At 40.1% G+C, this 26,987-nt stretch overlaps 1 protein-coding gene across 4 annotated transcripts in view; it reads right to left on the reverse strand.

The window, feature by feature from the left end:
• The window catches only part of man2a2 (mannosidase, alpha, class 2A, member 2), a 49,522-nt gene that overhangs the window by 7,280 nt on the left and 15,255 nt on the right, over nt 1-26,987 (reverse strand). For 2 of the 4 annotated variants that reach the window (XM_062035667.1, XM_062035666.1), the window contains exons 11-22: nt 24,338-24,520; nt 24,032-24,146; nt 21,192-21,262; nt 20,940-21,105; nt 3,446-3,682; nt 3,244-3,366; nt 3,050-3,164; nt 2,750-2,883; nt 2,119-2,260; nt 1,883-2,016; nt 575-652; nt 30-224 (exon numbers count right to left, since the gene is read on the reverse strand). In XM_062035667.1, the coding sequence (XP_061891651.1) occupies nt 30-224; nt 575-652; nt 1,883-2,016; nt 2,119-2,260; nt 2,750-2,883; nt 3,050-3,164; nt 3,244-3,366; nt 3,446-3,682; nt 20,940-21,105; nt 21,192-21,262; nt 24,032-24,146; nt 24,338-24,520 (1,693 nt within the window). The remainder of the gene's footprint in view (nt 1-29; nt 225-574; nt 653-1,882; nt 2,017-2,118; nt 2,261-2,749; nt 2,884-3,049; nt 3,165-3,243; nt 3,367-3,445; nt 3,683-20,939; nt 21,106-21,191; nt 21,263-24,031; nt 24,147-24,337; nt 24,521-26,987) is intronic. The other 2 variants (XM_062035669.1, XM_062035668.1) reach the window with 1 other exon arrangement.

A 26,987-nucleotide genomic window follows, 5' to 3' on the forward strand; every position in this document is an offset into this window, starting at 1 on the left:
TGCATTATTCCTTTTTTTTGCCCTCTTACTTGGCTTTGGATGCTGCGCAGGTTGAGCAGGTGGAAGTCGCAGGGAAGGCTGGACTTGAGAGGTGCAAAGGTTTGGAGGGGGGGGATGCCGCGCCGTTTGGGCAGGACAGGCAGTGCCAAAACGTTGTGATTCAGGATGCCGTTGGTCATGTGACTGAGCACAGAGGGGAAGCTTGTGGTGGCGCTATCTGTCATCTAGACAAGAGAAGAGATGAATAATGTGATTGACAGTTGTTTTTTTGTATATTTCACAGACTACTGCACTTACAACACAGAACTATCAATACACACTGGGTTTGGTTTATGTTTTAAAGACAAACACAATATTAACTTGCTCTATGTTTGACTCTGTGAGACACTTTATCCTAAAGAATCATGAGCAGTTCTGGAGAGCAATCAATGTCCTCCATTCTCATTTGTTTGATCAATTATACCATTTGTTACTGTTGGCTAAGAGGACCTATGTGATGGGGAGGGGGAAGAAATCTGAGCTACGGCACAGACTACTTGTGCAAGCATCATTGCTGTTGCCATGACGATGTTACCTCTTGAACCCTGTCACTCAACATTTTGGAGAGGAGAGAGTGAAACAAGGAGGAGACTTTGGCAAAGAAGCCATCAGGCTGAAGGCAACAGAAGGGAGAGATGAAAAACAAACACTTGAAATGAGGACGGATTACAAATATGCTAATTAGGTGTTTATGAAGAGCATAATGAAGAAAAATGAAGAAGCAGAGCTTTCACACATACGTACATAATATGCACAGAAAACTTAGCGCACACCTAATGAATAAACTAGAAAGGCATGCTCGCAGAAGACCATATTGTATCACACTGGGTATTCTCCAATTATTATGTGATGATTTACTTTCCTTTTACTTTGATACTTATCAATAAAATCTGGTGATTTGCTTTAAAATAATAACATGCAAGTTGGCCCATCGCTGCACACTACTGCCACCTGCTGTTCATATCAAACTTAAATTTAAGAGAAAAGGGCCTGCCTTCCGCCCGATTGTAGCTGAGATAGGCTCCAGCGCCCCCCGCGACCCCGAAGGGAATAAGCGGTAGAAAATGGATGGATGGATGGGGTCATAATTTACTCCAAATTAGACCCTAATTGAAATCACACATGCTTACAAACTAACAAATGACATAGAAAAAAGTCCTGCTCAAAAAATATCATGACATCTATGAATACTGTGTATCTGTTAGATCAAAACTGACTTATTCGAAAATATGCTGTGAAATCTAAAAATCACATGACAAAACTCATACCAATAAGTTAATGATGATGCAGAAGAAGGTACTTGAGCAGAAAGAGTCGTCAATTCAGTAAAAGAAAGTATCCTGATGGATGGAAGTACTAATGATAATATACAGTAACTTTTTAAGGTTATCAACTTAAATTTATCCAGAAACATTCTCTACCATCTTCTCAGCCTTTTAAAGTTTAGGCGGTTTAAAGTACCAAAGAACTCAACAGTGTCCTCTAATGGGATACAATTAATTCATCAATTGCTCTGCTGGCCCTTCAGACTCCCTAAATGTTCAGCAATCTAAGATATTTCTAGATTGTTCTCTGCTTCTAATTTGTGTGAATCGTTTGAGAAAAGCCCTTTACTGCTATAGGTCCATACAAGCACAGTTGGAAGTTTGGTTAGGAGCCCTGACCATCAAACACACTTTTGGGATGAACTACAACAGATTACGCAAATTGTGACAATGATTTTCTAAGAGTGGAACCTCATATTTTCTTACCTTCTTTCTTCTTGGTCAGGTGTACCAGTACCTTTGTTCAAGTAGTTATTGAGGAGGGAATTTCACAGCTTGTGTTGGCAGTCTGAACTGACCTTGTTGCCTGTGGATCTCCTTTCTAGAAGCAGTCGGAAGCGGTTGACGGTCCTCTTGTTGTCCTTAACGCCTTGACCCAGCCCACGATTATCATCCTGCATCAGTCGGCGGTCCAAAATAACTTCGAGTTCACCTGGGGGTGATCGATAAAAAAGTCCAGCCTAAACATTCTAACCTCTAAGAGTCACATGACATTGAGAAAGTGGAAAAAGCGAAAGCGAAATAAGAGGCAGACCATTTCTCAGGCTGCTGACACCCAGAGACTGAGCAGTGTGCAGCGTCAGTCTGTGATTGCTGTCCTGGATGTACGCCTGACTTGGCATTGGGTAGAAGTTGGCCTGTAACGGGAGCTTCAGGTGTCGCTGACGAAGCTGCATCTACAAGAGGATGCGGCTGTTAGCTTCTCAATAAGCACATTGAGATTGTTTTATTGTAATAACTAAGGGTTTCCCAAAACAACTTTTTCATTTTCGATACAATGCTCATATTGGAGCCTTGAGTATTGGCAAATACTGATATCAGCGTGAATCATAGAACACACTTTAAATATTTTGTAGTGTGGAATTTTAGAAAAGGCCTAATCAAGAGGCATTACTCAGAAAATGATGGTAAGTATGAAAAGCACATGTATTAACTGGAATGAACGTAAGCTGTCTTTATTTAAATTGAAGTGAAGTCGTAATTAGTTTTTGGGAATAACGAGTGATCAAAATACTTAAATAAGTTAAGCGCATGACTCTCATGAAGCAGTAATTTGAATGATTCAAACACATTTGTTAGTGGCTCGGACCAATATCAATATTGGATTAGGACACCCCTATTAATAACAGCATCAGTCAACCTTTAGTCTCTAGACGGGAACTGACCTGGAAGCCATTGAGGTCTGTGTAGAAGACGTCTCCATTCTGTATGTTGGTGACCAGTCGCATGGCCAACTCCTTATTTGCCTGATCTCTGATGTCCACCGAGGTGGTGATGTCCACAGACAGGCCATCCACACCTAGAAACACAAGGAGGAAGTGAAATTAAAAACTAAAAACCATGCGTGTGAATATGTATTTTTAATGGAATATAAATTACACATTGATTGGATTCATCGTCCCTTCTGGTGCTATGCAATAAACACAGTTGCTATTTGAACAGATTCCACATCACACTTTAGTTACCTGGCACATTGTGGATGCGAACAGTCTGCTGAAAATGTTGGTAGTATGCCACCACTTCAGAAAAAAGAGGCCCCTCAACTACACGCACTACGGGCGGTTCCTTGTGCTCGTATGGCTGAAGAGAGAGAAAGTGCAATAATGTGATATAGAAGGGCAAAGTGTGGCACCCAGAAATAAACCCTGTGCGTCAGTACCGTTGCTTTTTTATCAGGGAGGAACAGATAAGCACCACTTTTGTCCTTGGAGATGCGAGTTCCGTACACCAAGAAATGCATCTCCACCTTCACTTTCTCAGGATCATCTTTCCGTTTGATACTCTGTAGATGAAGACAGAATTTAATAAAGTCTATTTTATTGGGTTTATTTGAAGTACAGATGAGAAAATCAGACTCAAACCTCCAGCAGACCCGTGGTGCCGGAGAAGCCCAGGGTCAGAAACTGGCTGCTGACATAGAAGGTCTTAGTGTCAGTCTGCTGAGACCGAACAGGAAGTGGATCTGAGGCGTGGGGTGGCAGTGAGTTACCCGGCAGCCGAAGCAAGGTGTCAGAGAACAGTGTCATTGGTGAGTCTGGAGAATTGTAGAGGTGGAAAATGGCGAGACCCAGTGGAGGCAGGCGCACCATGAATGTAACCTGTGAAGAGAAAGGTTAAGGGACAAAAACAGACTTTTTAAACTGTCAACCAGGCAGTAATGACAAATAAAATAATACTGTGTATTGTAAAAAAATAAATAAAATTAAAAAAAGGATTCTGATGGATGGAAAAAAAGTTAATTTTTTTTTGTTTTTTTACCTCCACTTTAAATCTGCTTACATTTGACTAATGTGTTCAAACATTTGCCAGTGCCTTCTAAACGCAGTAAGCATTTTCTCTCTGGTTCTCCCGAAAACAGACGCTTCTCTTCCCTCTCCTTTATCTCTTCTACTTTTGCTTCTTTTGTCTTGTCTTAACTTTTTTAGAGCCTCTTTTTGCACGGCTCTTTAATTTCTAAACAATGTAATTGATCAACTTTTCACTCAACGAAATTGACAAGGTCTTCTCGACGCGAAGCTTGGGTTGGGGGGAACCTGCCTGTCTTGACAGAACGTTGTTGCAAGACACACGGTGGACTCTTGAGAGCGCCTTGTGATTCTTTCAGTTAAGGATGTTGAAGACATTTATCTATTCGGAATCAGGACATCTGCTGGTTGGAGTAAGCAGAGCCCTGGCACATCGACAAATTGGAAGATGCTGGCAACCGTTCAAAGTAACCCAAAACTGCCGCAAATGATTAAAGGTTGGGCAGAGTTGTGGGCACTCAGAATTCAGTGATTTCTGGACTAAATCGCACACTGGATAAACATTTTTGGAGAAGCTGTTTGATCTGGTATATATGAAGAATTTGAGGACCAGAAATAGACAATTAAGAGTGAAATGTTTAAATTAGTTTTCGCTCGCTCAAACAGAAACTTTCTAATCTGGATTGTTTTCTGTGGTTAGAACGACGTGGCACGTGGCATAGTAGTTGTTTGGAGATTTCCCTAGAGGACAGTCCAGTATTCCTTCTCTGTCTTTCATGCTTGGTGTTGACTTTTGTTGGACTGACTTGCTGTGGTATCGCTATAACACAGAGATTTAAAGGACAAAGCCACTCTTCATGCTTACACATCCACGGAAAACACACACGTACCCAACCCCCCACATCCCACGTGTTTGTCGCTTCACCTCACGTGGTACGACAGGAGTTTAGTTTGGGAGTTGCCTTTTCTCCTCCTCATTTGTTGTACTTTTTGGTGTAATGACAATAACGTTCCATTCCATAGTAATTATTTTTCGGTCAAAAAACGGACAGACAGTATATTCACAATTACACAGCATAATTTCTGTCTGTGGACTCGACTCATCCAACGCAATGGACATAGCATCAGCCTTCTGAAGGTCTTTCAACATTGTTTCAAACACATCTAAGAATTTCAACCCAGCAAATATTTAAAGTGGGTGACATTCACAAAATCCATGACCCCTCTAGCATTCATTAGCATTCAATAATCATTATCCTTAATGATGGTCACAAGAGTGGATTGGTTAGGACCAAAAGTGTATGTTCTTGGGTGACGTGTCTATTCTTGCTGTGCTTTTTATGGAGTTAATTTTTACTTCTACGGTGATGACTTTCCCTTTCTTTGGAGCCCTGCCGCTTAATGTAAATTAAATCATATTTATATACATAATAAAGTCCAAAAAGTTTAGTAATAACAGATGTTATTCTTCCTCAGTGTGCCATGCGGGCACACACTGCAATGGTGTGCTGCGCATGGCACTTATTCTTTCAGCGGTGCACATTGACTAAATCTCATGTTTTTACTGTTTTAATAAATTTATGGGATCGTGTATGTAACCACGAAACATAACGTGTAACATCGTAAACCGAGGACTACTTCTTTTTCAAATTACAAAAACAAAGGGAAAAATGGGATCATCTCATCAAAACTAAAGAACGAGAAATCTCAAGTACTAATTTACAACATTTGTAGCGAATACAAATAACACTGACCTGTGTTGAAAGCAAAAACCTAAACAATGACAAGGCAGCAGTCAGGGGACTAAAAATTAAACATCATTTTCCCATCCAACGACAGACCTACAAGGATCTGGAGTTGATACATACAAAATATATATTACAAAATAAAAGTGCCACTTGCCAAGCATGTAATAGTCACTGTATGCCAGTTATGATTCATGACGCTCAAAGTCTAGTTTACTCATGTTCTTAGCCTTGAAGTCTTCTTACTGAGACACCATGGATCAAGGACAATCTTTACAGCGTGTAAGAAACACTCAAATATTATGATTAAAATAAATATGTATTTCACCCAGAGTTGCTCTTTAATCTAAAAATGAAAGTCAGCTTAATGATTAATGCATGTCTGCATGATCTATTAGGCTTCTTGAAATGTATTTCTCCTGTTGAGGATGGTCTCAGGAGGGAAAAAGCCTGTTCCATTTGTAACATTGGGATGTAATCGCACATTCAGGTCATTTCATTGAATACACAGCAAGTGGTTGCAGTTAGCACTCAGGGGAAATGTATCAAGGAGGAGCCGGTCTGAAACTTTGCACTTCTGTTTTTGTGCTACATTCACAAGACGCTTTGCAATATATTTAGTCATACATAAGTATTATGCATAATGCAGTATTTTGCATTCATCTATGCAAATTCACATTAGACTGGATTTTAGTATTTTACACACAAGCTAATATTTGTTTGGTTATGGTAATACAGTAGTTTATTTCGAACATGCATACAGTTACAAAGTGCTATGTCACATATTAACATTTTCACATTTCAACATGTTCGATAAGGAGTAAAAAGAAGCAGAGCTTATTTAATCATACTACTTTTCCGTTTCATAGCAATTACTCACACATTTTTTCACTTCCTGTACTCCAGTGTTTTTCAACCTTTTTTCAGCCAAGGCACATTTTTTTCATTGAAAACATGCAGAGGCACACCACTAGCAGAAATCATTAAAATTTAAACTCAGCAGCCGATATTTACAGTAGAAAGCCTTTCTCGCAATTGTTGAATATGACTTTAAACCATAACCAACCATGCATCACTATAGCTCTCGTCTGAAAGTAGGTGTACTGTCACGACCTGTCACATCACGTCGTGACTTGTTTTGAGTTTTTTGGTGTTTTCCTGTGAAGTGTTTTAGTTCTTGTCTTGCGCTCCCATTTTAGTGTCTTTTCCTGTTTTGTTGATATTTTCCTGTAGAACTTTCATGTCTTCCTTGAGCGCTATTCCCCGCACCAGCTTTGTTTTAGCAATCTAGACTATTTAAGTTGTTGCTATCCTTCTTTGTGGGGACATTGTTGATTGTCATGTCATATACGGATGTACTTTGTGGACAGAGTCTGCTCCACACGCTGTAATGTAAGTCTTTGCTGTCGTCCAGCATTCTGTTTTTGTTAACTTTGTAGCCAGTTCAGTTTTAGTTTCGTTCTGCATAGCCTTCCCTAAGCTTCAATGCCCTTTTTAGGGGCATTCTTTGTTTAATTTTGGTTAAAGCGTTAGATACCTTTTTACCTGCGATCTGCCTCCCGCTGTCGTCTGCATATAGTGATCACGACAAACTATGTTCCTGACATCTACAAAGCAATTACCTACCTGCTGCCACCTACTGATATGGAAGAGTATAACATGGTTACGCTGCCGAGCTCTAGACAGCACAGACACTTAACAACAGCACATTATTTGCAGATTATAATTACTGGTTTGCAAGCAAAAAATAATTTTAACCCAATTAGGTGAAATGATATAATCTCCCGCGGCACACTTGAAAAACATTGCTGTACTCAATCTGTAACACAAACAAACAATAAAGTTCACATGACTATATTGTTCTTAAATTGTGATTCACAAAATTTGCTAAATGAGTGATTAATGATTGAATTCTTTTGTCTCAGTTATCAATTAAGTTAGAGCTCCAGCAGCTCCCCGCGACCCCGTAAGGGACAAGCAGTAGAAAATGGATGGATGGATGTTTATCAGGCCTTGTGGTTAGCTTATAGGCCACACAGTCAGCAGAATCAGTTTGACTTCTTTGCTTGATCCATTCCATCATTTAATTCATGTGCATACACGTTTTAAGTTGAATTTTCCCTAAGGTAGTATTTCTCGTCTTTGTTGAGTAGAATTGTTGTACATTATTGAGAAGCAGATTATTGTGCATATGTTTTGCTGTTTGCTAATGTACCAAATAATTTTATTTTAATATCGAATGCAGCTGAGATAGGTTCCAGCACCCCCCGCGACCCCAAAAGGGACAATCGGTAGAACATGGATGGATGGATGGTATTTTTGATTCAATAAAGTGTTTATATGTTGACTATAACTAACATTTTGCATATTCTAACTGACCTTTTTTGTAACACAGTTAGTGGATTGAGCATACTATTGTAGTTGTTTCCCCATATTTACCCGATATTTCTATACAACTCAGATACAGTAACACTAGCGAGCAGTAGAGAATATGGAGTGATTTTTGGTCCAGAACATTGCAGTGTTTCTTGCTACCTTATGTTTTATATTTTTTATATAAAATTTTCAGTGCATTTTGTCATCTATTGTTACACATACAAATGTTAAATCCTTTTACCCTGTCAATGTCTACGCCATCTAAGGCTGGGCGGTATACCGGTACATTTTAAAGAGGTATATATTAGAGACAATTCGGCATACTGATATATATATACTGTATATATAGGAGGTAATTGGTGTCTTTATTACGAAAGATTTTTTTCTTCTTTTTTTTTTTTATTACTGAATTTACGTAACTTGAATTTAGAGTACTATGCGAACAATTTAATTGAAAAAAAAAATTCCTTGGCAAAATGCGTGTGTTAAAAATTCAGTTATAAAAAAAAATTCAGTGCAGAAAAATTTGCTGCTCCAAGACCCACCCAGTAAATTAAGTCTGAAGCAAACGATCCTATCTCAAAAGCAGCCAATGAGGTGTCAAGTTGGAAGTCACGTGACACAGGTCTTACAAGGAGGCAGGTAATGCTACAGGCCATGTAATCTGCTGTATGTGCTTGGATCCCTTTTTATGAACACTTTAAACAGTGAAGTTCCTAAGATTCTGCAAAAAAAATTTGTTCACACGATGGTACAAACACTCACAAAATAATGTCTCAACACGTTATGACAGCCCATCTCAAAAACGGAAATAAATTGTAGTTTTTTAGTGAATAAGACAAAATAAAAATACAGAATGTGGGATTTACAATATTCCATCCATCCATTTTCTACCGCTTGTCCCGTTCGGGGTCGCTGGAGCCTATCTCAGCTGCATTCGGGCGGAAGGCGGGGTACACCCTGGACAAGTCGCCACCTCATCGCAGGGCCAACACAGATAGACAGACAACATTCACACTCACATTCACACACTAGGGTCAATTTAGTGTTGCCAATCAACCTATGCCCAGGTGCATGTCTTTGGAGGTGGGAGGAAGCCGGAGTACCCGGAGGGAACCCACGCAGTCACGGGGAGAACATGCAAACTCCACACAGAAAGATCCCGAGCGCAGGATCGAACCCAGGACCTTCGTATTGTGATGCAGATGCACAAAACCCTCTACCACCGTGCTGCCTTGGATTTACAATATTAACTCTGAAAAATAAAACACTGAATATTGAGAATATACAAACGTGGCAAAATTATTAGAAACAAGCAGTAGAAAATGGATTATAAATCTACTTAAATGATAATAAATAAATAATACATAAGTTGTTCATTTACTTGTTTATTATTTATTATTGTTTATTGTTATTGTTTATTTACTTGTTCATTTACTGTTATTATCTGCTTACTTTCTGCCTTAACATGTTCTATATACACTTCTGTTAAAAAATGTAATAAACGCGTATTCTTCTGTTACTTGAGTACTTTACATAGGTTTTGGGTGACACTACAAATTTTGGTATCAAACCAATACCAAGTAGCTAGAGGGTCATACATTGGTCATAATGAAATTTTCCCTCTGTCCAGAGACGTATTTCCTATGCTTATAAATAAAATAAAAAAATGACAAAAGATTATGTGATAATAAGAAATATCGATGTGATCATTGTAGGATTACATACTAAATACAGCTCTTGTACTTGGTATTATTACGGTTGATGACTGCGTAAATCCACCCATGGCATTTGTTTACATTCAGGAGTGCGAGCTTGCTGTTAGTGTGGTAAGCAATTGTATCCTCCTCCTACAGTGTGTAGTGAAGCATATTTAGCTATTCCTTTTCTTGATACTTGTAAGAAACAGTTTATTTGTTGCAATAGAGGTGAGGATTACTTATTTAAAAGTAGCTAAAACACTGGACTGCGGATGGATGTTAGCCGCTAGCTAGTTCTTGTCTTAAGGTGCCACACATTAGAACAATTTGAAGTAATTTACTTTAAAAAATATTTGGCTTTATGCAGACTCTGAGCTTTTGTCTACATCATGCTCTTAAACTGAAGAAATAGCAGATAAAAATGTAGATGTAATGCCATGTAATGATATTATAATATACAATAAAAGTGCAAGTAAATATTTAAAATGATATAAACTTTTATTCCTTTGTACTGTAATTGGAAAGTAAATAACTAAGTTATCCTAAACAGATACACAAACAAAAATTGAAAATGTGCTATTATTTCTGTAAACAAAAATTTAACTTGGATAAATATTGAACATCCACCACCCATTTTCTACCGCTTGTCCCTATCGGGGTCGCGAGGGTGGCTCCCAGCTGCATTCGGGGGGAAGGCGGTGTACACCCTTGTCAGGTTGCCACCTCATCGCAGGGCCAACACAGACAACATTCACACTCACACATTTATTTAGTGTTGCCAATCAACTTATCCCGAGGTGCATGTCTTTAGAGGTGGCAGGAAGCCGGAGAACCCGGAGGGAACCCACACAGTCACAGAAAGACCCCAAGCCCGGGGATCGATCCCAGGAGCTTCTATTGTGAGGCACACACACTCACCCCTATAACACCGTGCTGCCCAATATTAAAGTGCATTTTTTCCCCAATTGGAAAAAAAAGGTCAGGTTGTCTTTTTGTTGATTGGCATCACGCGATCAAGGCGTTCTCTCTCTCTCTCTCTCTCTCAATCGTCCGTGTTAACAGGGAAATATTACCCATCCAATTTGAAGCTGAAATATAACCACAACAGGATATTTGGTTTTGTAAGCATATTCTTTTCCTCCTAACTTGTGTTACTTTGCGGCACTATTCACTGGCATGTCGCAAGTGGCGAGGCTCTTTGTACGTGCTTCCTCTGTTTGTAAAACTGGCGCCCCGCACTCTGCCCACCAAGACAAAGATTGTGAATGACTGAAGAGAGGGCTCACTGCATTCAGTTATCTATACTGTTAAATAAACACACTCAGGTGCTGGGATGCAAAGAGTAAGACCTCTATTTCTCTATTTGAAGCAAGAGACAATCGAATGCAAGGCTCAACACCTCTGACTGGCAAAATGTTTTTCACTCAAATGCCGGTGACGGCGGGGAAAAAAACTAAACAAAACCCTCAGCCTCTTGCGGTTATTTATCACTCTAATTAAACCTTGATGTCCATTCGATGTCGATTAATTGTGCAGCTCTAGTTTATAGCTTCACCTTTATCGTTAGTTTTATGCCAAAATGCGTCCGCGTCCATTCTCCGTCTTCATACTGTTTCTGCTTGTAAGTATGCCGTGCGTGTGCATTGCCTAACATGCGCCTCTGCTTGTTTTACCAACAATGTCCAACGTGACGACAACGGCGTGCCCTCATGTCCGGAAAAAGAAGAAAAAAAATGTACCAGTATTTTTCAGAGACAGTATAGGACCCGCTTTCGATTCATTGGTACCGGTATACCGTACAACCCTACACTGAATTTAAAACACGCTTTTGCTAACAATTTTTTTCCGATGAAATTGTCAGCATAATTTCATAATTATGCTGACATAATTTCAGTTCAAAAAATTCAAATGCAAAAAATTTACCTACATAAATTCAGTCTCAAAAAAAAAAAAAGCTTTCGTAATAAAGACAAATTAACCTCTGTATACTGTATCTAATCCTTAATGTGTTGACACGGAAGTCTTTCTGCGCTGGGTGTTGTTCCCCGTCCTCCACCCACAGAGTGAGGCAGGGTAGGAGCCGTGCTCACTTGACACAAAGTCAAGTACGAGGAGTGTGTGACGCATATCTGTCAACCTTCCCATTTTGCCGAGAAATCATGTGTTTTGTCCTGTGTTCCCGGCGTCTTGTCGATCCCGTTTTTCCCCTAATTTTACTCTCAAGAAAAAAATACCTTAAGCAGTATCGTTGCCAGCAATCACGTCCGTTTGATTTAAGCCTCGGCATCACTCGGGGCAACACGCATTCAGGAGAGCAGCGTGGCGAGTCGCAATTTATGGGAAGTGAAGTGAATTTTATTTATATAGCGCTTTTCTCTAGTGACTCAAAGCGTTTTTACATAGTGAAACCCAATATCTAAGTTACATTTAAACCAGTGTGGGTGGCACTGGGAGCAGGTGGGTAAAGTGTCTTGCCCAAGGACACAACGGGAGTGACTAGGATGGCGGAAGCGGGGATCAAACCTGAAACCCTCAAGTTGCTGGCACGTCCACTCTACCAACCGAGCTATACCGCCCCATTCTATCAAATCAACAGCACAAGCGAGATGGATGCACTTGAAGAAATGTATGTCAAAATATAAACTTTGTAAATAGATGTGTTTCTAGTTTCAACGATATGAAAAAAGAAAAACAATTTAAAAAGCTCCCAGAAATAATTAACTCGTATGAGCTTCCCAGTCACAACTACTTTGCTCAAGAAGCAGTGCCACAACAAATGTACACACAATCTGAAAGCGTGTTTAGCTGCAGTGGCAATAATGTCACCTACAACACAGCATCCTGCAATTGACATCTTGGTGTTTCTGGCTTTAATTTTTAAGGGAATTTAATTAAGGGACTTAATTTTATATTTTGTTCTTTTGAGTTTTTCTTATTAGCTGAGGATTTGAGCATAGCTAAAAGTTTGTTTTAATGAAAATTTAAGATTATACTTTACTATTCTTATTATTTTCAAGGCATTTTAATATTTTTTATGTGCACCCATCTACGAATGAATCTTAAAGATTTCCCTAAATTTACTTTTGTTAAGAATTTGTTCCAATAAATCAACTTGACACACATATTTGGGTCTAAATTCACTTTCAGATTAAAAAAATACCGTGATATGTATCGTATATCGGTATTCAGCCACAAATATCATATCGGGATACGAGTTTTGGTATATATATCGCCCTACCCTAATGCCATCAACTTACATTTGTGTTTGAATCCCAATTCTGTTAGTCAATTAAAGTTTTGTATTTACATTTATTCACAATTTTCATAATTTCCTCTTCCATTTCATCAGTGAAGAATATCCAGCTGGGATTTATTGGTCTATGGCGCAAGTATCAAACTCAAGGCCCAGGGGCCAGATCTGGCCTTCCACATTATTTTATATGGCCCGCAAAGGCCTGGTAAAAATATTAATCATTAATTATTTTGAAAGAAAAAAACATATGCACTACATGAAATTGCATACCTTTTAAACTTTAATAATATTATCATACTTTTGAAACTATTTTTTGCCAAAATAAATACTTAAATGTCTGCTTGACTTATGATTTCAAAGGAAGTTATGGACACCAGTTTGATTACATTACGATAGCCTGTATAAATATGTGTGAAAACAGTCATACAGACATCACACATGGGACAGTTTAGTAAATATAAACCGTTTTAGTTATACTGTAATACTTACAATACTGTAAAACTTACAAACATTGCTTGGAGAGATGAATGAAGAATCCATAAAAGTAAAAATGCTATGGACGGCTAGAAGACACAATGACAAGTAAATACGGTAAATGGAAGTAGAATGCAGCACCTGCAGTGAGCAAACTCATCCAAAAGATGGCGCCAGAGCACAAACAATAAAACAACCTCTGTGTTTTCGGTTGTTGCATTTCCGAGGCTATCATTTGAGAGAAGGCTTGCATTTATATGGCGACTTGATGTCCAAAAGTGACCATGCTGGAACCAGCACAGAACAATTTAGGGGGTGTTTGGGAATGTTTCAAAAGAGCAGCCGTCATTCATGTCAGGTGCAGCATGCTCGTTGATAAGGCAAGACTGCTCGGACAACACTGACGCTTCGACTTGGCTTTTATCCGCGAGGGAGGATTTCTACCTATCTTTTTAACTATGATAAGATGGGACTTTTTTGGAAAAATATGCCAGAGGGAACTTTTATTACTGCAAAAGAGAATGCTGTAGCGGAACAAAACAGGCTGATGGAGGAGCACCTCACACTGCTAGTTTGTGCTAACGCTAGCTGGAACATGTGGAAGGTGAGGCTATACTTGCTTACCTTTACCAGTATGTTCAACAAATGTCACAAATATTCACAAGGTACAATTATTTTCCTCTTTTGTTTTTTAATGTAGCACATACTTGCCAACCATCCCGATTTTCCCGGGAGAGTCTCGAATTTCAGTGCCCCTCCCGAAAATCTCCCGGGGCCACCATTCTCACAAATTTCTCCCGATTTTCACCCGGACAACAATATTGCTACACCATCCTTCACTGAGCGCCGTTTCCGGCCGGACAATAGTAACGGTTACACCTCGAAGTCAAGCGCGGCAATCAGAACAGAAGACGAAGCAGAAGAAGAGACATGGCAACGACGAGTAAGAAGAAGAAGTACGCTTGCAAGTTCCAAAATCATTGGAAAAAAGAATTTCAGTTCATCCAGGACAGCTCGAAGGGGAAGGGCTATGCTGCCTGCAAATTTTGTAGATCAGACTTCTCCATTGAACACGGTGGCCAAACGGATATAGTCACTCATGAACGGTCAAAGCAGCACAAGGCTGCGGCAACGCAGCAATGGTCACAGCCCAGTATTATGGGCCACCTTGCTAAATGGAGACCCGAGGGTGTAACCTATGCCAAGACAAAGATGGCTATGCTGATAGCTACAAGCAACATCCCCTTCTCATTTGCGAATGTTTTCAACAAATCCGTGAAGGATATGTTCCCGGATTCAGAGATCGCTCGCCAGTACACAAATGGCAGAACAAAGGCTACTCAAATAGTGAAAGGTAAGCAGCAAGTACAGTACAGTTAGTAGAAAAACTATGTTTTCATTACTGCGTAATTGATAGGTGCCATTACCCCGGAATTGGACAAGGAAGCGATCGAACTGTGCCAAAACCAACCCTTTGTCTGATGTGTGATGAAAGCACAAGCAGAAACACGGATAAAGTATGTATTTTGTAGTTACACTTCTCTTGTAAAGTAATTTTGTGGCTGCTGTCAGTGAAAATTGCTCTCTAAATATATATATATATATATATTTTTTTTTTTAAAGGAGTTTGTGATATTGAGTTTGAGTTTGAGTTTATTTTGAACATGCAAGCATACAACATGATACATCACAATTTCCAGTTTCTCTTTTCAACATGTTCGAAAAGGAGTAGGAAGAAGCAAACCTTGGCCAGGGTTTGCGATCCGAAAACTCAGGAGGTGGTGACAAGGTTTCTGCACATGCCAGTGTGCAACATTGGCTAGCACAGAACCTCTTTGAGTCACTGAACACAGTGCTAAGTAAAGTCGCTAATGTTTAAATGTAAATACATTACAATATGCTAGGAGACAGACCACTAATAAGTAATGTTGTACTTTGTTTATTCCTAGTGACAGAAAAATTGACTGGAGAAACGTTGTGGCATTTAATAGTGATAATGCCAGTGTCATGAAGGGGAAGCACAATTCTGTTGTCAGCAGAATCAAAGACATGCAGCCATCCCTAATTGACATGGGATCCATCCGTCATCTGGTCCAGCTGGCCACAGCATGTGGCATTAGGGCTCTACACCAGCCTATTGAAGACATCCTCAGCAGTATATATGCTTACTTTGACATCAGGTAAGCATATTGATATGCCGCATGTTACACTTGCACAAGTTAAAAGAGAGCCTCTGTGCCACAATTTGACAGTTATTGGATGTAATTTTGGTTCCCTGGCTTTTCATTATTTAACAATTTCTTTCCTATTTTTTTTTAATAATTTTTTTTTTTAACCTTTCTCAACTTTAGTGCCAAACGTTGTGAAATCTTCAAAGAGTTTGTGGAGTTCACAGACTCAGAAACTCGGAAGATACTCTGATACTGTGCAACCAGGTGGCTCAGCTTGCTGACTTGCATAAACCGGGTGCTCAACCAGTGGGATGCACTGCAGGCATATTTTGCCAGTCATGAAGATGTGGAGAAGCCTGGCAAGGTGAAGATGCTGGCAGAGCATTTAACCAGCAAGAAGACAAAGTTCTTCTTCCTCTTCCACTCCCAGGCTCTGAAACCACTGGCAGAGTTCAATGTTATGTTTCAGGTCAGCCAGCCTATCAAAAGATATACTTGAATATTTATGATAATAAATAATGCTGTTATCATTTTTTTATAAGGCATAATCCATCATGTGTTTTTAGGTTGAAGGAGTGATGGTTCATAGGCTGCACCAGGAGATGACCAGCCTGGTGAGAAGATTAATGGGAAGATTTCTCCCTGCCAGCCTTATTGCTGATGTCCCACTGAAGGACATCAAGTTCAAGGATGCCAGCCTACAGTTGGCAGACAGCGAACTCTTTCTTGGAGCAGCTGCACAAAATCTCTTAGAGGACAACATGGTTGAACTTTCCTCCTCTCTCCCAATGATGATCAAGTAAACATTATGATTATTGTGATATCCAAATCAGCTTACCTCCTAAGAGCTAACTAACTGATATCCCATCATACAATGGCTGTATTTTTTGATCTGATCATGTGTCACACGGCAGTGAGAGACTTCTTTGTAGCTGTGACCACAAAGATGATAACTGCATTCCCCCTCGACAACATCATCCTCCAAAACCTGACCGTGTTGGACCCAGAGTCACGGCATCAAATTTTCCCCAAACTCCGGTGCATCCCCTTTTTTAATTGATGGCGGTAGTTGTTTAATAATCAACTTCAGAAGTTATAGATGATAAGACCAGAGAAAGCATTTATATCCCCAGCTCACTTGTGCTTAATTTGCTCATTTTCATTTGCAGTTATAGAGCTAGGGAAAAGTCTGCCGCAGCTGCGGTTGGACCTGGATAGCCTTAGGGAAGAAGCAGTGGAGTACCAAGTGCTTGGCAGGGAAGATATTCCTCAGGAAGCAAGGATTGACAGGTTTTGGGCCATGCTAGGGAGAGATGGAAGATTCCAGACTCTGGTGCATTTGATGAAGGCACTTTTGGGAGTACCACACAGCAATACATCATCAGAGAGGGTGTTCAGCATGGTTAGAAAGATACTGACAGAGAATAGAACAAGGATGGACAATTCAACCCTTAACTCACTCCTTTCCTGCAAATTAAATTTCACAGGTGCTGCCCATACCTATGCTCCTTCAACTTGAAGGCGCATAGGTATGGGCCCTTGAAGGCTTCAAGGGCTGTGCTACTGGCTGCGAAGCATTGCACCTTCAAATACAACCATGTGTAGAGGAGGGTTATGTGTGTATATGTGTAAATAAATGAACACTGAAATTCAAATTTTTCGTGTGTATATATATATATATATATATATATATATATATATATATATATATATATATAACCCCCAGCTGGCTCTTTGAATATCTCCCTAATTCTGAGGTCTCAAGGTTGGCAAGTATGATGTAGCAACATGTTTGGTAACACTTTGAAATGCACCAAACGGGACTTGTGTGTGTCTGTGGACGCATTGACAGTTAAAGACAAACTGCACTTTTTTGGGAATTTTACCTATTGTTTACAATCATTACTAAATACATCCATCCATCCATCCATCTTCTTCCGCTTATCCGAGGTCGGGTCGCGGGGGCAGCAGCTTAAGCAGGGAAGCCCAGACTTCCCTCTCCCCAGCCACTTCGTCCAGCTCCTCCTGGGGGATCCCGAGGCGTTCCCAGGCCAGCCGGGAGACATAGTCTTCCCAACGTGTCCTGGGTCTTCCCCGTGGTCTCCTACCGGTCGGACGTGCCCTAAACACCTCCCTAGGGAGGCGTTCGGGTGGCATCCTGACCAGATGCCCGAACCACCTCATCTGGCTCCTCTCGATGTGGAGGAGCAGCGGCTTTACTTTGAGCTCCCCCCGGATGGCAGAGCTTCTCACCCTATCTCTAAGGGAGAGCCCCGCCACCCGGCGGAGGAAACTCATTTCGGCCGCTTGTACCCGTGACCTTGTCCTTTCGGTCATAACCCAAAGCTCATGACCATAGGTGAGGATGGGAACGTAGATCGACCGGTAAATTGAGAGCTTTGCCTTCCGGCTCAGCTCCTTCTTCCCCACAACGGATCGATACAGCTAAATACAGCTAAATACATGACCAATTGATTTTTTTTAAAGCATTCAAAATATTAACTAAATTCGATCAAAAGTCCACTTACAATGGAGCCTAAATTCTGCCTATAGAGCCCCAAAACACCTCCATTAGGGTTTTATACACAGTACATGATGTACATATATATGTAATGTCGCAACAAGCACATTTATAATAACATTTAATACTCACGTATTTTGAAAATTTTAAGCTAAGATTTACGCATTTTGATCATTTTAAGCATATGCGGCGCATTAATTTAAAAAACGCATCACAACGTTTGCCATTTTTTTTCTTCTTCACTGATTTCTGCAGACTTAATGAAAGCCAACGAACATAATAAAACATTACTTATTGTACAATGTCTGCTGTCATTAGGATGCAGACTGCTGGGATGTTCATATATTCCCATTTAGATGAAAAATGTCTCATAATCCTTGCAAAGAAACGGGTGGTGGTGTAGGGAGAACAAGCGCTTTTCGTGTCATCCACTCCTGTGCAATGTGTGCTTTCAGGTATTTCTTGCACCTTTCTGATAAAGGAATTGAAGAACTATCAATATCTTCAGCTTCACTTAATGCCACAATACTTACTAATACTAATGTAATAGTTATGTTGCATGCTCCACAGATTGGGATTTAAAAAGCTGTGCTAAGAACCTCAGAAACATTTTTTTGGCAACCCCAGTTGCAGATCATATTGATGCATGCAGTGTGCAACATCAACCCTGAGAAAACAAGGTGATCGTTTTGCATCGTTTCCCCAGTAAAATGTTTAAGTATTAATTTATCTAAGTTTTCCAGTCAAAATGAGGAGTAAAAGCCTTCACCAGAGCTCCTAGAATAGCCAGAGAAAAGTCTCTCACTTGTTTTGTAACAGGTGCACGCACCTGCACGAATCCATTCTGTCAGCCAATGTGCGATGGCATTAACATCATGTTTCTCTGACAGAAATTGCACCACTGGGAGACTGGTATGCCCTGTCAGAACACACTGATACAAGAAAATATGGCCAGATGAGACATGGTCAGATGAGACATTTGGCCTTATCAGTTTTCTTACAACTGATCCAGTTGCATCAAAACCTACTGTCTGGTGAGTTTTCTTTGTAAAGGTCACATGCATTTGTGTTTGACTCCAGTAGTGACAGAAAAAGGTGTTTTAGTTTAATGTCTGTGGTGCTATCACTGCAAGGAAAAAATAGGATTTTTTTGTCACCTAGATATAAAATCATTCTTTTCTTGTTTTGCTTCGCACAGAGTGGTGAAATTGGCTCTGGATGTCCAAAGTTGATGAGCTTATGTGACTGTGATGCCCTGCAGACATTGGGTTGCATCCTGCACTCTGCACAGTTCTGTGGCTAACTGCACAGGCAAATCTACAGATTAAAAAAAAATTGCCAATGGAGTCATCTTGGTTCGTGATGCAGCATTTGAAAACCATTGGGCTGTTAATTGCAGGCTTTCTGTCACATGTTAAATGGATGTGACCATGACACTCCTTGCAGTAGCCTTTTATGTCAACGTAATTGCTGGTGATTGATGAATAGATTTTAGCTCTTTTAAAATCAAATGTACAAAGACTCTTCCCCACCCTCTAAATGTGCTCATCAATAACATGAGTCTAGGTGCCAAATTTCAAAATTGTCCAGTCACATTCATTCGTGTATTCTCGTCCATCTCGTCTATTTAGAGTGGTTTTGTCTTCTTGCCGGACCTTTATATTATGGCGCAGTGATGCGTTTTTCTCTCGAAGATTCTTCATTTCATCTGAGATTCCTTATGTCGTCACAATCTCCCTTTTCAAGAAGACATTCTAACTTTCTATATAAGATTGCAGACTTTACAAAAGGTAATACTAGGATTTCTTTATTTTTTTCATCATTATTTTCTGGGTTTCGGTTTCCAGAGACTCGTTCAGTGGAGTGACGTTTTGCCCCTTACATTGCATTGTTGCTTTGCAAACACTTCGAAAGACGGTGGACGCTAAATCGCTTTTGAGCGGCTAGCAGCACTTGTAACTTGTTTATGTCAACAAATCCGGACCTTACGTCGGACAGGGCTCAAGTTGGAGGTGTTAACAAAGTAACCATGTTTTTGTGATCACTCTACGTGATTAGAGACGCTTTAAATCTGTCCAATCAGAGCTCCGTAGGCTTCAGGTTGCTATGCAACCGCTTGCACTAACCACCAAAGGTGCTTCCAATTTGCTTGTTTCATCAAATCCGTTGGTCTGGGTTAAGGTCGGATGTCTCAGCTTGTACTACTACGACAACTACGGAATAATGAACTTTCAATAAAATGACAATTCTCAACAAAAATAATCTTATATCACGCCGTTGGTGGACAAGGGGGGCAACAGCCATTGACGCACGTTCATTCGCTTTATTAACTATCACTAAAAACATTCCAGTAGCGCTGCCGTCAACATTCTGTTTCCAGTCTACAGACTATCAATGTTGAGCTAAAACAGCCAAAGAGCACGCCCCTGCTAATATCACGCTTCACTTAGCACCAGGTACCGCCTTTTAAAAAGGCACACACTCACGCACTCCTCTCTCATGTAACACCTCTCAACTGCAGACACATATACGTTAAAAAAGCATTAATTACTTTCCCTAGTAATTAAATGCATCTATTAAAGAACAGTTCCGTGTTAGCACTTAGGTTACTTTTTGGGGAAAGTAACAAGTAATGTTAATTACTTTAGTTTTCAGTAATTTTTCTAAAACTGGTCATTAGATTAGTGGATCAAATAAGACTCGTTTAGCTTGATTTAGCACATACTGTTATTGGACAGCGTTCTGACAGAATGAAAGTGAAGCAATGCTGCAAAGACAGGACAGAGCACTGATTCTGCAGACCTGACGGTAAAAGGCAGAGAGCATAGAAAGACTGCAATCAGTGAGATCTAAGAAAAGTGACCACGCACCTCAAACACCTCTCCACTCATTTGACTCGCTGAGCTCCATTGAGCGCTCAACTGCACAGGCACAGTCTGTCCGTCTTCAGTGATGACCCTCACCTTGACTGTGTCGACCAACACGGTCACAGCACACAGTCGCTCTTGCTCGAATGGGTTGAACAGCACCAAGTACCTGACCGCGACAAGAAGAATTAATCAGACTTTTGGGATAGAGATGTGGGAAAAGTAGTGTTACCGGGAATATGATGAAAGTCCTACCTTGGCCCTGCTGGGTCCAGCTCGATTAAAGTGCGCTGAGGTAAAGAGTCTTGAGTAGCGCGTCTATCATCCTAAAAAAACACAACACTTATTCGTCACCTGGACTGATTGCCAGTCAACCACAAGACTGGTAAGCAACAACTATTTAGATCCAAACATATTTATGGTGCTCAATGAACCTCAAATTCACGTTTTTGAACCGTTAGTGGATGCTGGAATACATAGGAAAAAAGCCTACAACCCAACACAGAAAGACAAAAACCCAGATTTAAGCCTTAAACTATTTAGAATCAGATTTATTGACCAGGTATGTTTAACACACAAGGGATTTGCCTCAGTAGACTGTGCTCTCTTTGTACAATGTAAACGGTAAATATCAACAATTAACTAAAATATGAACAAGTACTTAAATAACAAATATGTGAAGACTAATAACATAATAGTGCAGTGGTGAATAGAGTAAAAGGATGATGAAAGGAACATGAGGTACTACATTCACAGCGACAGATTAGTTCCAGGGTTATTTCAGAGCAACAGGTCTGACAATGTGACTGTTTAGCGTTCATCAGAGTGATAGCCTGAAGGATGAAACTGTTTCCTTTGACTGGTTGTTTTGACGTACAGTGATTTGTAATGCCTGCCGCAGGCGAGGAGTTTGAACAGTTTGTGACCAGGGCGTGAGGCGTCTGCTGTGATGCTACCTGCCCGTATCATGACAATGGACAGGTGGGGTGGCAGGTCGAAAGCAATGATCTTTTCTGCAGTCCTGATTGTCCGTTGCAATCTGTCTGTCCAGCTTGGTTGCAGATCCAAACCAGACAGTGATGGAGGTGCACAGAACAGACTGAATGATGGAGGTGTAAAACATGATAAGCAGTTCCTGGGGCAGGTGGAATGCTGTGCCTTGTTTCTGATTGGCTGGGGGGCGCCAGTACTGATTGTCCTGGTGCTGGAAGTGATGCTCCCCAGCCTTACCTGCTGCTTCCTGTCAGTGAGGAACTTTGTGATTCACTGACAGGTGGAGGCCGGCACTGTGAGCTGGGTGAGTTTACGGTGAAAGAATATGATGGTGTTAAATGCAGAGCTGAAGTCCACAAACAGGATTCTAGCGTATGTCCGTGAGGAGTCAAGGTGATGTAGGATATGATTCGGTCCCATGTTGACTGCACCCTTGGGCCCTTCTCTCCCAATCGCTCAGTTTCGATGACAGCTCTCGGAAGAGTCCTGGTGGTTCTAAACTTCTTTCATTTACGAATGATGGAGGCCAGTGTGCTAATTGGGATCTTCAATGCAGCAGATATTTTTCTGTGACCTTTCCCAAATATGTGCCTCAAGACAATCCTGTCTTGAATGTTTACAGGCACTTCCCTTGACTTCATTCTTGGTTTGTGCTCTGCCATGCACTGCCAAGTGTATACAAGAGAGAGATGTGTGCCTTTCCAAATCATGTCCAACCAACAAATTAAGCTGTACAAACATCTCAAGGAAGATCTGTTGAAACAGGATGCCCCTGAGCTCACTTTTGAGCTTTATGGCAAAGGCTGTGAATACTTATGTACAGTACATGTGAATTATTAGTTGTTTTTTTTTATATACATTTGCAAAAAAATTCTAAAAAAAACCAAAAATAAATAGTTTTCAGATTATTGACATTATAGCATATTGTGTGTAAAATTATAAAGACAAAATTGAATGAATCCTTTTTGGATTAAGAGTGTAACATAACAAAATGTGGAAAAGGGAAGCGCTCTAAATACTTTCCAGATGCACTGTATGATGTCAAAAGGTTCAGTGTGTTTGTCAAGATTTTCTGATGTGACTTCAAAGACACTCCAATCAGTACACTCAAAGCAGACCTGTAGCTTTGATTCATTTGACTCTTTTTTATAGTCCTTACTACAGGCTTAGCAGTTTTTAAAACTTCTGCCTGTAAATCGGGATGAGGTGAATCAGACAGTGATCAGAGAGTCCTAAAGCTGCACGGCGAACAGAGCGATAAGAGTCCTTTGTTTCTGTGTAGCTGTGGTCAAGTGTGGTAGCTCTTCTGGTGGGGCATTTAATATGCTGTCTGTATTTCGGGGGTTTGTGGGTTAAATTTGGGGGAACAGAGCGATAAGAGTCCTTTGTTTCTGTGTAGCTGTGGTCAAGGGTGGTAGCTCCTCTGGTGGGGCATTTAATATGCTGTCTGTATTTCGGGGGTTTGTGGGTTAAATTTGCTACGTTAAAATCCCCCAGAAAGATGAGCAAAGGTCAGGATGTTTTTTCTCCACGTCTATAATATATAACGCTTCTGTTATACAGGCCTGAAGTGGAATGTAAACACCAACCATGGTGAATAAATCGATTTACAGATTGTAAGAAAAAACTCTCCAGATGTGGGCTCCATGTCTGCTTTAACACCTTTGTTTATGTAAAAACCTATTTCACCATGCCTAATTTTTCCAGAGAGCTCTTGCGCAGCCAGCTCAGAGGAGCTGAAAGTCTGTTAGGTGTAGTGAGCTATTCGAGGTGTAGTGAGCTATTCGGGATGTGTTCACTGTGCCAGGTTTCATTAAAACACAGGGCGGCGAATCTTCAAAAATCTGTGTTTTTCGTGTTTAAGAGCAGCAATTTGTTAATTTTTTTTAGCCAGGGAGAGGACATTCACCAGGTCAACGGGTGGAAGCGTCACTTTCTGGTTTAATGGGAACCAGTGAAAAGAGTTCAACAGAGAACTGTACAAGTTTAATAGTTCTTCTCTGGTAAAATCGAAAAATTGCAAAAATAAAGAAAAACGCAACAACCACGAGAGAGCGCAGAGTGGCAAAACATTTCTAGTAGTGTCAGGGGGTTCTTCTTACCGTCTCCAGGAAAGGCTCTGTCTGGTAGAAGCGATAAAACTCTTTGTTCTTCATTACCAGGAAATGAGCAGCATTGATGATTACTCTTTTCAGGCCGATGAGTGACCGCAGCAATCTATGGTAGGAGGACAGCAGACAATTAATGGCTCAGCAAGCAGTCACAGATACCGTACGTCTTATTATTTTACTCCAGTTCATCACACTAGTCAATTGATGCCAAACAGACAGAAGGTAAAATTATACTGTAAATTAAATTAGGAATCTATCAAAGTCACTGTCATTTCTTGCTCGCGCGCACATCCTTACCTAGTGCCATAGTCAATGACAACATTCTCCTTTGCAGTGCCAGTGATGGCATCGTGATGCTGGAAGAGCCCCACAGAACGCCTGGCATCCACAAGCAGAGCGTAATCCGAGACTGGGTAGCGTCCCTCCATGGACATGTGGCGAGCATTGGCAACCGCCAAGCTGTAAAGGATCTCTGCACCCCTAAATATGGATGTATATCGTTAGGATTTTATCGATACAAATATCGATATCGGTATCCATCGGTAGTCTTACCGGTATTTTTAGGTAAGCGGTTCCTGTTTGGGTTGGTCCAAGCAGACCGCTAAAATTCTGAACTAATGATACTGCTATTGGTAGTTTTTTTGTCCAGTTGACCATTGTAATTATGACAAGCGTGTGCGCTGTCACTTTCCTTCAGGTGCCGCTGCATAGCATAAAAAAAGACATGGCGGGGCAGCCAATTAAAGTTTAACTTTTAATGCCTTACTCCCAGTTACGCGTTAGTGAACAATCATAGATTTACGTGTCAATGGAATCGCAGATGGAATCAATGTTTGCTAAAACAGAATCTAAATGCGGAAAGTTACGGATATTGCTGTATTGTGATTGAGATGCGGTCATTGAGAGGAAAAGGGAAAATAATGTTTACCGTGCAGTTGAAAAACTCGCCTCCATGAAGCCGTGCCAACCAGGACCCGGCTCTCTATACTGAATGAGAGCCAACTATTCTCGGGCCATCTGTGTGCCTGCCCCCGGGACACATGGCCACCTCAAACTAACAAACTAACTCCAATTACAGAGCCAAACATTTCCCAAATGACTTCTATGTGTTAGGTGATATGTTTCTTTTGCAAATATGATGAGTACTTGCCACCATAAAGGTGTGTAGAAAAACACACCAATTTACCGATCTAACAGCTTCATCTGTAAATTCCTGATAACTTGACAATTTTAAATACTATAGTTGGACCACCAGTGTTGAAATAATAACTGATGCATCTTTGTGTGTGCTTTTTTTTACTTGGAGACATGTGAACTCAAATGTTTTGGTACATTGTTATTGTGCTTTTTCTTTTTCTTTTTTTAAAATTCTCTTAGAATGTAAATACAATTTTGAAATAATCCCTAGTTAATTTGTTTTTTAATACAGATTATATAAAACTGGCAGGTTAAAAACAATGTAAAAAATTATGATATTAATGGAGATCTGATCTGTAAGGTTTTTTTGCCATTATCGCCCATCCCTAGGATGTGATAATCAGCTTGGAATAATCACAAATAAGGAAGCAACACCACACAAATGTTTGCAACACCAATATGTCCTTCTCAAAAGACCCTCAAAGTCCAGTGTCCAGCAATCCAGTAATCCACAGGCCAATAATAAGGAACAAAATAATCCATAAAGTTGCTAAGAAGCAAGACAGCTCCCGCTGACAGGCAACGTCACTCCATCGTACCGCGTTTGTGTGGCATCAAAACACACCTTGCTTAACTGCACACCCACTTAATATGCTAATTGATTGTATTGATTTCTTTGATATGATACAAATGATATGATATGATATACAGTACCATCTAAAAAGTTTGTACTCTGCCTAAATAAATATTATTTCCAGCTGAGTGTAATTGTAAAGAATAGAAAAACAGTGAAGGATCTGTGTGGTGTTTACAAGATAATAAATCAATTTTAAATGTATTTATTTTATTTATTTATTTACAAGATGATATAACAGCATTGCACTTTGCACTACAAACATATTTGACTTGTTTAGGACTTAAAAAAGGTCCTGGTCTTCGATTCCCCGGCTCGAGGTCTTTCTATGTGGAGTTTTCATGTCCTCCTCGAGACTGCGTGGCTTCCCAAAGACATGCACCTGGGAATAGGTTGATTGGCAACACTAAAAATTGGCCCTAGTGTGTGAATCTGAGTGTGATTGGTTGTCTGTCTATCTGTGTTGGCCTTGAGATGAGGTGGCGACTTGTCCAGGATGTATCCTGCCTTCCGCTCAAGTTCAGCTGGGACCCAAAAGGGACAAGCGGTAGGAAATGGATGGATGTATGGAAGTTTTAAAAAGCAGGGGTTGATAAAGACTTCCCTGCTGATGTTAAATGTTAACCTCTGTGCCAATAAAAAATATAATAAAAATGCATGTTTTAACCTCTTTAGTTATAGCAATTACATATAGTACAGATAAGAGTACAGATAAATACCAGTATCGATAAGAAATATCGATAACGGTATCGTATCAATTAAATTATAACTATATACATCCCTGCTTATCGGTACATTATGTAATTTCCATAAAATATGTGAAAAATGCATTTTATATTACAATGTTTATTAGCACAAGAGGTTGTGCACCTGCAACATCATGATATAACACCTCACAGCAGGGAAATAATTATCAACACCAGCTTTTAGGTCTTATCAAGTCATCTATGTGTGCATGTGCAATGTGCAATATAGTTGTTATGTCATCATCTTATAAAGACCACACATATCCATCACTGTGTTTCTATTCATTACAATTATATTAAGTATATACATTCATTCACCTTGTACCGCTTGTCTCTATAATAACATTTAAAATTTGTAATTAAATAATAAATAATGAAGTAAAATTATATCAATGTGTTCATGTTCAGTCACAGACCTTTAACATGGTAT

Source organism: Entelurus aequoreus, linkage group LG24 (genome assembly GCF_033978785.1).
Source record: "Entelurus aequoreus isolate RoL-2023_Sb linkage group LG24, RoL_Eaeq_v1.1, whole genome shotgun sequence".
In the NCBI taxonomy this organism is placed as follows: domain Eukaryota; kingdom Metazoa; phylum Chordata; class Actinopteri; order Syngnathiformes; family Syngnathidae; genus Entelurus; species Entelurus aequoreus.